This window comes from Phalaenopsis equestris, unplaced genomic scaffold (genome assembly GCF_001263595.1).
Source record: "Phalaenopsis equestris unplaced genomic scaffold, ASM126359v1 Scaffold000085, whole genome shotgun sequence".
NCBI classification, from domain to species: domain Eukaryota; kingdom Viridiplantae; phylum Streptophyta; class Magnoliopsida; order Asparagales; family Orchidaceae; genus Phalaenopsis; species Phalaenopsis equestris.
This window is the reverse complement of record NW_018164527.1, coordinates 13,777-26,398: the sequence shown is the minus strand read 5'-3', so window position 1 is coordinate 26,398 and position 12,622 is coordinate 13,777. Positions and strand designations below refer to the sequence as shown.

The window sequence follows — 12,622 nt, the reverse complement described above, 5'->3', positions numbered from 1 at the left end:
TTGGTCTGTTGGTGGCGGGGTCATTATAAATTCACTCAGGTCAAGGGTTCGATCCCACCGTAGCGCGGGGGCTCTAGAATTTTAGGCACATGACGCGGCTCTCATTATGGGATCGAAAAGCGCATGAGAAATCGATATTTGAGTCTCTGCCAAATATCGTTTCCTTTTGAAAAAAAAAATGTCTATGTATATGTAAATGTAACAACCACACACACACAAGCCCCCTCCTTCCTTTTATTCCTCCTTTGCACCGGAGCAACATGAACCTGTAAAATTCTCCCCTTCCCCTTCTTCCTCTTTTTTCCTCACATCGGATGCACGCGCCGTCTTCCTTCTATGCACAAGATGAGCCTCGCACTCCAATCATCACCTCCTCTGGTTTCGATGCCTCACCTCTTCTTCTCCTTCACATAGATACTCACATGGCAAGCCCTAGGTTGCCCCTCCGCGCAATGACGTTGATGCCTCATGCCGCGACTTGCAAATGTTTTTAGCACGAAGCGTCGACTTTCTCGACTTAGATGCAAGTGAGTCTTCTTCCTTCTACGCTTGACATCAAAGCTTCAATATGAGAAGCACTCCACTCCTCTACCTCCTTCTTCCTTCACGTTCTAGGTTTCAACTTGTTACTGTCGTTATGTTCAAATGAGGACGTTCAACTTTTAGGCCTAACCACAGCGGTGGTTATCCCAAACTATCGATTCATTTTATTTTATTTTATTTTTTATTGGTTATTACAATGTAGGAAACATGCTATCTCTGACACATGTTTGAAATGAATACGAAAGGTGCTTGGAAATATATGTGACTATATATGATGAACACTAATAATCAAAGATGTTGAAATTTTATATGTAGAACCAATAAGAAAGGTAGTTAAAACCTTATCCATACCGCTAGACGAGTGCATTCGATAACTGCAACCAAGTCCACATCAATCGTACGCCTCCACGTACTACTACCATCAGTTTTGTCATGGTGAAATAGAACCTGAGTACCAATTCCAGCATTATTTACACATATATCCAAACTTTGATATGTCGACGTGTGCTTCTCAAAAGCAGCAGCTAGATCTCCTGTGTATCAAGAAAATGATGAAAGAATACGTCAACTACAATTTTTGCTCATCTCGGTCTTCCAAACCAGCAGTACAAAAATAAACTTAAGAAATTTATCAAGATGGAATCAATATTTTTGGTCACTTCAAATGAATGAACCTGAGAACTAAAACAAACAAAGGAAAATCACAAAGATAAAAGAAAAAATATTCTTTCCCAATTTAAGTACTCTTTCACGATTATAAGTGAATACTGAGAGTGATAGGGTTCGATCATGCTAGCAATAGAGAAAGATAAAGGTTCTCCAAACAAGATCAAACTAAAAAGCTAATATAATATATCAGACCAAACTGATAAACAGATTGAAAGAATGTGTTATAGTTAATGAAAAAATAATTCACAAAGCATGGCCAAAGAGGATTAATTAACCAATTTGTCATGCATACACCATCGTGTACCTCTAGATAAAGATACATAGAAGAAAGTGAGCTTACATCCTGCTAAAGTTTTGAGAACTTTCAAACTCCGGCTAATAATAGGGATGTTTGGAGTTAGAACTTTGTCATAATAGCATTATGTATAGGTCTACAGAAATCACATGCAAATTATCTTTTAGTTTCAGTTGATCCATTCCAGATATGATGCACAAGTTCAAATGTATCGAAGCAATTAACAAGAGGAAAAACAATAATATAGCAAAAAAAAAAAGTTCAGAAGTAAATAATTGATTGACCAAATAACAAAAAAAGACATGAAGCAGTAAAAAAAGAGAAAGAAAAGGAAAACAATACAATATAGATCACGATTATGTCAGATTGTGGATATAAAAAAAAATAGGGATAATTACACCCAGACCATCCAAAATATTGATATTTACAAATTAATCACTTAGGTGATTTTTTTTAACTCCAAATCGATGTATTTACATGTGTCAATATCAAGTTATTGAGAATTTGATAATAATGAAAATTATGGGTTGGGGTTTTATCATAATTTTTAATATTTGAGTGAGAATTTGAAACATGGATGAAAGAGGGTGGTGTGGTTGATTTGTAAATAGTGTAAATAGAAAGTTTCGGGTGGTCTGTATGTAATTGCTCAAAAAAATTAATATAAGATGAGTTTCTATCATTATAAGTACAAGGAATACCCTGAGATTCAGAAAAAAAATACATAAACAAATAAATTCTGATACTTACTTGCATTTGTAACATCACACTTAATATACATAGATGAAGGGATACTTGAGTTTTGATGGAATTTGCCGTTCTCCTTTTCAATTAAAGAAACAACATCCTTTCCCCTCTCTTCGGAAAAGTCAAGAACTGTCACGAAGAGGCCTTTCCGAGCAAGGGCCAAGCTGATTGCTCTCCCTATAAAAGTTGTGTACACCATTAAAATATACAAGGATAAAATTATATACTAAACATCAACTGAAAGTACATTAATTTTTCTTGGCTCCAAATGAGATCTAGAAAATGCAACTAAAATAAAAAAATAAAAACAGTAACCACCTTTCTGCCACCCAATCAAATGAAAATGACTTTAGCATATACTCCACACATAAAATCCACCCATAAATGGCCCACAAATACCTCAATTACTGCCCAGATGGGCACAACAGTAGAAAAAGACCAACAAGAGGAAGGCCGAATGAAATGGAAATCACATGTCAATATAGCATAAGTTGGGAAAACAAAGGTAGAAGAAGAAAGGAGGAAAAGCAGAGGATGAGATGAAAAAGTAAAAATAAGGGTGAAGTAAAAGGAATATGATTAAAGTTCCGCACAGTCATCTCTCATAACATTCAATTATTTCTTAGCCAAGAGAATTTATTTGAGAATGTTGCAAACTTATTTGTGCACCAATTTTTAGATTAATAGTTTCATTACTATCAATTCTTACTGCTGATATATAAGACAAAACAAAAGCCTCATTCACGAATGCCAAATGCTCCTTTAAATCAAGATAATGCCTTGCACTAACTAATCATAATTTTGCCTCTAGAACTATATATATTTTACATGGTGTTATATCTTTTATGCATACAAAATACGCTGTTAGTAACAGCCTTGGTGAAAGCCTTTATGCTCCACATGCCACAATCAATGCATAGAATTAATAAATTCACGAGCCTATAATTCGCCACTATCGATTACGGGTGATATTGCTCACGTAGGAAATTATCAATCTCCTGTTCCTCCACAATAAGACTATTAAAAAAGCTTGTTGTTCTCAAACAGATCGTGTCAGGCTCGTTAAGTAGCTCGTATTTGAATCATTTGTTAAGTAAACGAGCAGAACACAAATAAATTTTTTAAGCTCGACCAATTGTTCAATCATGTTCAGCTCATTTTAGCTCGTAATAAATGAATTATATATATTATTTATATAATTAAATATTATATACAGTTATATCTAAGTTTAAATCAAAGCACTTTGTGTGGTCATGTAGTTCTGTGTCATTTATTGTACAAAAAAGGTGCAGGTTCAAATCCAACACCTACATCTACTTTTTTTAATTAATTTAAATGGGTTGTTCAATCAAATCATTAGAGAAAGTCGGAATGAATATATTCGTGATAGGGTTGGTGTAGCAAGCTCGACCAGTTGTTCAATAATGTTCGGCTCGTTTTAGCTTGTAATAAATAAATTATATATATTATTTATATAATAATATATTATATAGAGTTATATCTAAGTTTAAATCAAAACAGCTTGTGTGGCCATGTAGTTTTGTGTCATTTATTGCACAAAAGCGGTGCAAGTTCAAATCCAACACCCTATATTTATTTTTTAAATTAATTTAAACGAGCGAATTTCAAGTTGAGCACGCACAAGAATAAATAATTCGAGTCAAACATGAGCACAATGTTCACGAGTAATTTCAAACACGAGTCAATTTCAAATATGAGCTAATTTTGAACAAGCTGAAACAGGGCCAAGTCAGAACTCGCTCAAGCTCGACTTGTTTAAAGCCCCACTCCACAACATGTAATTGAAGATTTACATATTACCTAGTCCCTATACTCCGTGAATCTCCAATAACGCACAAGATGTAATTAAGATTCACTGCCTTTTGATAAATTAAAGCATTGGGAGATAGTCCCTATGTGAATTATAATCAAACTTTCTTTGATGCTCTAGTAATCAATCTATCCTATAAGTTTAACGATACCAAGCTAGTTGTTCAATGATTGCAATCATTCAATTGTATTACAAATGAATGTTCACATGATAAATAGAATTTTTACAAACATTCCACCTTACCTATGCATGAAAAGGGTATTTTGATATTTAAAAGTTAAAATAGTGATATTTTTATATGATATGAAAGATTTGTGATATATATGTAAAAAGTAAAGTAAGTGTTAGATAAGTAAATAAATAGGATTTTTTTTTTAAGGTTAAATACATAGGAATTGGGAGGTATGTATATGCCCCTTCCCCTTCTATAAAACATAAAAATTCAACAGCATAACTTTCCTAAGAGTTTTTTCGAATATTAGCCGTAATCATTTCATAAGACCTTAAAGCTTTGATTATTATATTGATGTGAAATATAATGTAATGAGTTCATTTAAATTTCCTGGGAGATAACTAGGACAAGTTCTTATAATCTTCAGTGATTTGTCAGTTTGGCTGCCATTACATACAAAAATCCAATGGTAGAGAGGTAACCTTACCTATACTTTCTGTCATTAGATTTTTAAAATGGTATTTAGTTTATCACTAATGAGTGCTTACTGTAAAAAAATGATGTAAAACGTTGACTCTGGAAAATACCAAGGCAACCACAAAGAATTAGTGGTTCAACTTCACCATATTTCTAGATAGACACTGATGAAAATCCAAGAGTTTATAGTCATTAAAAACGCATTGTTCGTGTTAAAGAAAAAGATGAACTACTATGATTGTGCAAATCATAATTTCTTTTCCCTTCTTTTAATGATTTATTTCAGTGAAATTATGTTTGAGCATGTCCAGAATATTATTATGCATGAATTTACTGGATTCCTAAATTTTCCCTGATCTCTATTATTCCTATAAGCAACCTGTGGTTCTCCTTCTCCAAAAATAGCTCGACAACCTTCCTGCTTTTTTTCTTCTCCAACAATAAGCTGACAACATCCCTTGCCTCTTTTGCAGCAATCTACAGGGCTTCCAACCATCTTAGTTGTCTTCAATTTTGATTTGCGGACTAACCGGTAACAAGCAGGGCCGTATGAGTGGAAATTGTGGAAAAAATTGATGTTGAGGGACAATTACGGACGTAAAGAGAAGATTGATGTTCGGAAGATCAGAAGAATGAATATCTTAAATAGAGTAAAATAGTGCATTATGAAAAGCTATGGGAAGGGAGGAATCAATCCCTGATAATGGATGCTAAAGGAGTCATTTCTTTATTATCGGCCATCTAAAATGCAGCCTCAGCCTACAATTTATGACAGCAACCATAAAATCATGAACTTTCTAACCCTATTAAAATTAATAATATGCCAAGCATATCAAAAATTATAAATAAACATTTTACCCTATATAACTGACTATAACAAACAATTACAAATTACATACAAAATTGACTAAATATGGTCATTTTGGACACAAATTAAGACCCCAAAACAATAGCTAGAAGTACTTATCTTGAGTTGAATCAATTCCATTGGACTACAAAAGTACAACATTCCAGAAAGTTAAAGTGCAGTAGAAGGAATAACTGAAAATCTTCAACTATATTACAAAACTAACAAAATAAATTTTAAAGAAGAATGGCGAATGGGAAATCCATCTCAAAGAAGTGGTGAATATAGGAAATCTATCCCGAGGGAAAGATTGAGGGGTAGAACATCAACATCATCAACAATATCAACAAAAGGTTCTTTCTATAGAACCTCACAAAAACTAACACAACTCCAAAAAGGATGTCTTTGAAATTGAACGTCTTCATACACATTGCTAAATTGACCATATCCAACTAAAGTACTAGCTGGTAGAAGATTTTCCTTTCTGTTATTATGTTATATGGGTGATTAGGATGTATGTAATTGAACATGGTTGGGTTATATCAATTCACTTGTGATTTACCAATTCAATCAAATTGGGTTTAATTTGATCATGGGAGTTATGGATTCAAACTCGATGCTTAACTAGTAAGCGGAAAAGTACAGCACGCAATAACAGGCTCAAACTCTAAGAAGATTTTCTTAGATTTCGAGCAGACAAATAATCGCAGTAAGGAATTCCACTTCTTTGACCTAAATGATAAGAAAAACAGGGGTTGTGGTGGGGATGGGCGGTGGGGAGCATAGAGAGAGAAATGTGTGGTTACCAATGCCGGAGGCGCCGCCCGTAACGATAGCGGACATGCCGGGCTTAAGCTCCATGACCATGCTTTATACAAGCAGACACTCTTTGGTCCCAAGAGAAAGAAGATGCAGAGCAGAGAATCGCGAAATGCGAAAAAAATGTATGGATGTTTGGCCGCGAGTAGTATTCGAGTAGCTGTCAAGTCAATATTTCTTTAAATTTTGAGAGGGTTAACTTTTCAAAAGGGAGAATTACATAAATACCAATAAAAGTTATTCTATTCTCATCTTGGGAAGGTTGATTTTTGCTAAATATTGTTCAACTATAAAATTGATGGGAAGGATGTTTGGAGAGCTAGGGCCCGATTGGGGCAGTTTCTTTGGTGCAGTGGTGATTTGAAAATGCACTTGATCTGTTTGGGTAAACTATATTTTGGCAGCTTATGCGTTTTCAAAACACTGAAAATAGTGTTTTCACACCGCACCTATCTAGGTGCGGTTGCATGCAGCTTTCTGACAGCGTTTCTGACAGCGATCTGATTTTTCCAATAAAATAAAAATTTTTAATAGCCATCGTACCTGCTCATCAGCAGATTATTTTTAATCAGTATATCAGCAACTGTCCCAAACATACCTATAGATTACGATTTATCAAATTTGATAAATTTAGATTTTTTTTGGCGGAGCGGGAGAGTGATGATGAAATAAATTCATCTGGTAATTATATTTAGTAAATTTGGATTTACTTCGTGAAAATATGGAGCACGAGAACGAGAAAATCAGAAAGAATGCGAGAAAATTGTATTTAATTAAATGTTAGATTTTATTTTTCAGATTTATAGGATTTGAATTGAAAATAAAATGAAAAATCTAAAGGAGTTGGATTTGAAGGTGCGTTCTAAAAAAATTATTAAAATCGTAGAATTTAATGTCCCATGAACTCTTGTTGGCAATATTTAAATGAAATTAAGACTAAATCCTACTAAAAATAGAATACTAAACATCCTCTAAAGACAAATTTTCCAATCTGGCTATCTTATTTTTATGAATATTGAAATAGCGAGACGTAGTGCTGGAATAGATTACGTAGAACAATTTACATACATACCAACAATTCATATGCATTTATACATCTAACCATCTAAATTATATTTTTCATTTTTATTCCAAATTATTTGTAGCACATTAAAAATATCGCTATTTTAATTTTTAAAAATTAGCGTACTGTTTCGTGCATATGGTGCTATGTATGTGAACAATAAAGTTTAGAAGTTAGATATATAAATGCATAAGAATTGAGTGACATGTATGTAAATCTTCCTCGAACTTATAATGAAATAGTTAATGCACCTTGGAGATTAACTCTTGATGCTTCCTCAATACGGACAAAAAAACAATTGAAGTAGTCTCTAAATTTTCTTTTGAAACACATAATTATTTATTTATGATGACATTTGTGATAACAACAGACCTCAACAAATTTGAAGGATCTCAACTTCCATGAAAATGCATATTGATACATTCTTTAAAAAATCATATTAATTCGCATAAATCTCGATATATATTTGAACATAAAGCTTAAAAAATCAAAATTTGAAATGCATACACTCCAATTTATGATCAAATAAAATATCTTAGTGAAACAAATCAAATGACATCAAAAATGATTTGATATGACCTCAAGTGAGCACAAATCATGCATGGTAGTCGGGCTACCATTGCCACTGAACCACAGATACCCGACTGACGTTAAGCCTCATTGTTATCAGGTCAATTTTGTCACCATCAGGCTGCCATCACCGAACAACCGCCTCTGTGTAGGGTCATTATTGTTGGGTTGATCTATTCATGTGTCACTTTTTATGCTTTTTTGTGTGTTTGTGCGTGTGTATTTTGATATGCATGGTAGTACATTAGGGTGGTCTTCTGTAGATAGTCATGTCATGTATATGTACGCTCACAAGTATAAAAAAGAGTGGGAATAATGTAATGATCATTACGAACCATTTTCTGCAGGCTCTGCTTATCTCCCTCACCAGGCATGGCCCAATCACATTGCATGCTTTATCGGCTTTCTCGTTGACATTATTTTCATACATGTCGAGTCCTTTTTTTTTTCTTCTGTACTTTTTAGAGTTCTAAGAAGAGTCGATATTAGAAATAAGGTATAAGCACGGATTCTAAGGTGCCAGACAGGCATAACCACGTAATGGGGATCTGGAGTTGTTTGCTCGTATCTCGTACCTTAATTTCAATATTAATTTATGTATAAAATTAGGAACATGCATGTATATGCGGAGGACGGTTGTCATTTTATTTTTTGGGATATATTGCTAGCCCAGCGGTGGTGGTCTTTTTATTATTTTAATTGTTTTGTTTTCATGCTTTTCTGGCATGTTTGCATGCTTAGATTGTTTTCCCTCTTTCTTTTTAGATGATCTTAGATGTTATGAAAATTATAACCAATGCTCGTTAAGTACCTTAAAATTATAAATTTTCTACTAAAAAAATACTAATCATAAAAGATTGAGATAATCTAAAGTTTAGGGTTAAAATTGTTAGGATTTTCAAAACCTATTCTTACTTTCCTGCATGGACTTCAGACCGATTTTAAAATAGGTTGCATAGCATGGTCTTCACCCAAGTCGTACAATAAAGTCTTCATAATATATAAGGATCTCTCTAGATAACTGCATTATTTGCATGTCCCGATGAGAATTCTCGTGCTTCTCCAACCTGATTGGCCCAACATAGATTTCTACTTATGTGGTTGTTTGGTGCACTCAGGTCTTTAAAAGGCTCATTGACCCAGACGGGGTGTAAGTCCTCTTGTTAAGAGTCTTTACAGCTTTGTAGTTGAACCTCCATTTCTCTTATTTTTCAGTGGCATCCTTGTCATTTCGGCAAGTATACAACCCACATGTTGGGTTTGCCCTTATAGAAAGATGAAGAACCCTAAACTAATCTAAACTCTATTTAGTCTTCAGATTAGATAGAAGAAGTGCCGTGTCAGTTTTATAACACAGACTAGTGCAGATATTCAATATTATTCTTGGTTTGAATACTCAAACCCATCGTAAAAATTATATTTCTACCTTTGGAGGTAGTTTACTACTTTCGTTGACATGCTTGATTATTTGAACATACCAAAACCTTCGAATCACCACGGTATTCAAATGCCCCGTGTCGAAGGGAAAATAAACCTCGACAGGGACCACCACAAGAGTATTCTTAAGCAACCCCCAAGATGTAATTAATCAGTTGGGATATGTACCCTTGGGAGCACTCAACACCCCATAATTGGCAAACACTCCTAAATCTCTGGTTGTGGGTAGTTTACATATGTATTCTTTCGCGCTTATTGGTGCAAGGTACTTCCACCCAATCTTGTTTGGGCGGATATACTTTACATACCCTTGCAAGTTTTATTGCACGTAGGCTCTCCACATTCTCTCTTATTTGCCATCTTTGTCATATGTCAGACTTTTCTGGTTTCTCTCTTATCATGACCATTCACATGATCCAGAAGAGAAACTTATTTGAAAAAGAAAAGTATATGATGATGGAAAAACTGATGAATCGTTTAAAAATAAAAAAGAGAAACGAACGAAAATGGTCAGTTTGTACCCCCTTATGTAGTCACTTTAAGCTATCTAATGATCTATCACTTATGTTTAAATCAAAGCATGCACATATGGAGAGAATTCTGTATTTTTCAATAGCTTGAAGTCTGATATATTTTATGAATTACACTTTACTAGGTATTGCATATACAATATGAGTGGCCACCAGGTACATAAGCAATCTAAGAAAGCATCATTAGGAAGCGGTGGAGTAGTGATATTGGAACTAGTTGGGATGTGGTGTAATATAGAAAGTAAACTATGTAGTATAATAAATGGATTGTTTGTGGCTGATTGTAGTTCGATTGGAAGGCAAGATCGTGGAGGAAGTAGGGGTGGTGGTAGAATCGTGGAAGAATGTGGGGCTATTAGATGGTTGGTTCAGTGATAGGGAAAAGGGATTGGTGAGAAGTAGTGAAGGAGTTTGAAGTTTACAACGCCAACTCGGAGCAGGATACAACCAAAGCGCCACTTATCATCTGTTACAACCTTAACAAGAGGAAAGAGACTCCACACAGGATATAGAAGGCAATTCCTGTTGCCTCCCACACACTCAGGGGATAGTTATTTATAGCCTCCAACTTCTACACAAAAGAAACGAGAGTGGGGAGGTAAGAAGAATCCGATAGAAGGATTTTTCAAAAGAAGACAAGTGTGAAAGACATGTGAAGCAGCCCTGGATCATGAGGATTTGCGATCTACCCCCACCATCCCTAAACCCTAAAATAAAATCAACGTACATTTAATTATTTTAGGAATATTCAAACACTTGCCTCTCATTCTTTAGCATTTATATATCTAACACCTAAACTTCAATTTGTATATATATGACACCTTACCTTGCATGAGAAGGTGTATTTCTTATTTACTTGCATATCACAACTTTTAAGAAAAAATTCCTTGAAACTGAACTTGGTACTTAAGATCCTTCTTTACTATCTAATAAATCCATTATGATTTCACCGCAGTTAAAACACAAAGAGACTGGAGGATTAGTAAGATTTATTATCACCAGAAAAAGCTGTTTGAGCTATAAGTAGAATTTAACTTGATTATGATTTAGTAACTTCTATAAATTCAGAATTATTTGAATTTGACATGATTAAAATGTTAAAATTGTTGGGCATGACAATTGCTAAACTGTGATAAACTTCCAGATATTTATTTCAAATCACAGTTGCCTTGCCATACTTTGATTGATATCATTTAACAGTTACCTGCAGACGATTATTGCTTGACTGACATCAATTGACTATTGTCACCCAATAACCATTCACTTATATAGGGGATCGTTTAAATTGGGTCAATATCAGTCTTTATTAACAAGATTTAATAAATGTAAGGATTCTTTCCCTCTCCAAAAATATCTAAAGCAAGGTTTAAAAGTTATCAAGTCGAAAAGTCTTCAAATTTTAATCCCACCATATTTACTGATAGATCCAATCTAAGTTAAACCTTACTTGTAGCGAAATAGCTGTAAAGGTTAATTAACCCCAAAATTTGCATCAATGATTTCAGTGGCCTACCGTGTGATGCTGCTTGTCGATGCAGTGGAGCCCTGTGTAATACTCCGTCTCCACATACTCCTCCACAGCCCCGTCGCCTTCACACACCAGCTTCTGCGAGCCCAAGTTTCGTCAGTCAAAAGGCACCAAAATAAGAAAACGACAAGGGCGTTGCCCTCAGTCACACAAATGCCCTCTCACAAAACTCCAATTAAATAATCAATCACTGTCGCTTTAACAAATAGAAGAACCCTAATCAATCACGGGATGGCGAAGCGACTCACCTGTTCCCCGGCGTTGAGTTCTTGGAGTTTCCGGAGCTCGGCAGGAATCGAATCCCCTCCGAACTGCCCAAGATCGCCGTCAAGGCCGTCGGGATCACTGCGTGCAGGCTTGGGGCGGCGTTTGGGGATCATCTTCTCAAAGTATCGCCGCGTCTCTTCCTCCACTCTCTTCGCCTCCTCCGGCGGGAGATGGACATCGCTTCGCTCTGGCCTCGACATATTTCGTCTTGCTCTATCTATCTCCAGCAGTCGAATTCACAAGCGGTGTTTAGCGCTAATAGTTTGGATTAGATCGCTGTTGGAAGTTAGGCAGAAGCTTACCTGCAACAGTTCTTGGGGAGAAGATTTACAGAAATGCCACACAATTTTTATGTATTTCATTTCTAATACCTATATTTTAAGAGTAATATTAACTGAATGATGTTGATTGTCATAATATCTTATTGACAAGCTTCATACTTGGAGGACTGATTTGCAATAGAAAATTGTGTCAAATGGGGGCAAAATTTAATCTATCAAAACTATTATTTACAGATATTCTTATTATTATTTAACTCCTATAGTTCTATTTGGCTAAATCATGTACTGCTCATTATGGCTCTATATGATTAAATGCTAAGTCTAAGGCTTCCCTTTTTTTTGCATGTATTAATTTTTTAATGATTACATACATTTAATATTTTTTTTTTATTTTCTAGTAATTTTATAATAAATGTCCTTATTGTTTGAAAGTTATCTATAAATTAAAATCAAATAATTTAGTGACATTTAAATATATCATAAATACTAGGTATCAAAACTTTACTTGCATTTTGTTCAAAATTAGGTCAAGATGCCCTCTTCCGA

At 34.7% G+C, this 12,622-nt stretch overlaps 2 protein-coding genes across 2 annotated transcripts in view; both read right to left on the bottom strand.

The window, feature by feature from the left end:
• The window catches only part of LOC110019897, a 104,778-nt gene extending 98,228 nt beyond the window's left edge, over positions 1-6,550 (bottom strand). The window contains exons 1-3 of the mRNA XM_020717763.1: positions 6,388-6,550; positions 2,258-2,431; positions 895-1,076 (exon numbers count right to left, since the gene is read on the bottom strand). Of these exons, the coding sequence (XP_020573422.1) occupies positions 895-1,076; positions 2,258-2,431; positions 6,388-6,448 (417 nt within the window). The 5' untranslated portion in view covers positions 6,449-6,550. The remainder of the gene's footprint in view (positions 1-894; positions 1,077-2,257; positions 2,432-6,387) is intronic.
• Positions 6,551-6,853: 303 nt separating this feature from the next.
• LOC110019896 lies at positions 6,854-12,256 on the bottom strand. The gene is made up of 3 exons (XM_020717762.1): positions 11,777-12,256; positions 11,514-11,606; positions 6,854-6,943 (listed from the first exon to the last, which is right to left on the bottom strand). Exons 1-3 carry the CDS (start codon positions 11,993-11,995, stop codon positions 6,854-6,856), a joined length of 402 nt encoding a protein of 133 aa, XP_020573421.1. The 5' UTR covers positions 11,996-12,256.
• Positions 12,257-12,622: the final 366 nt, after the last annotated feature.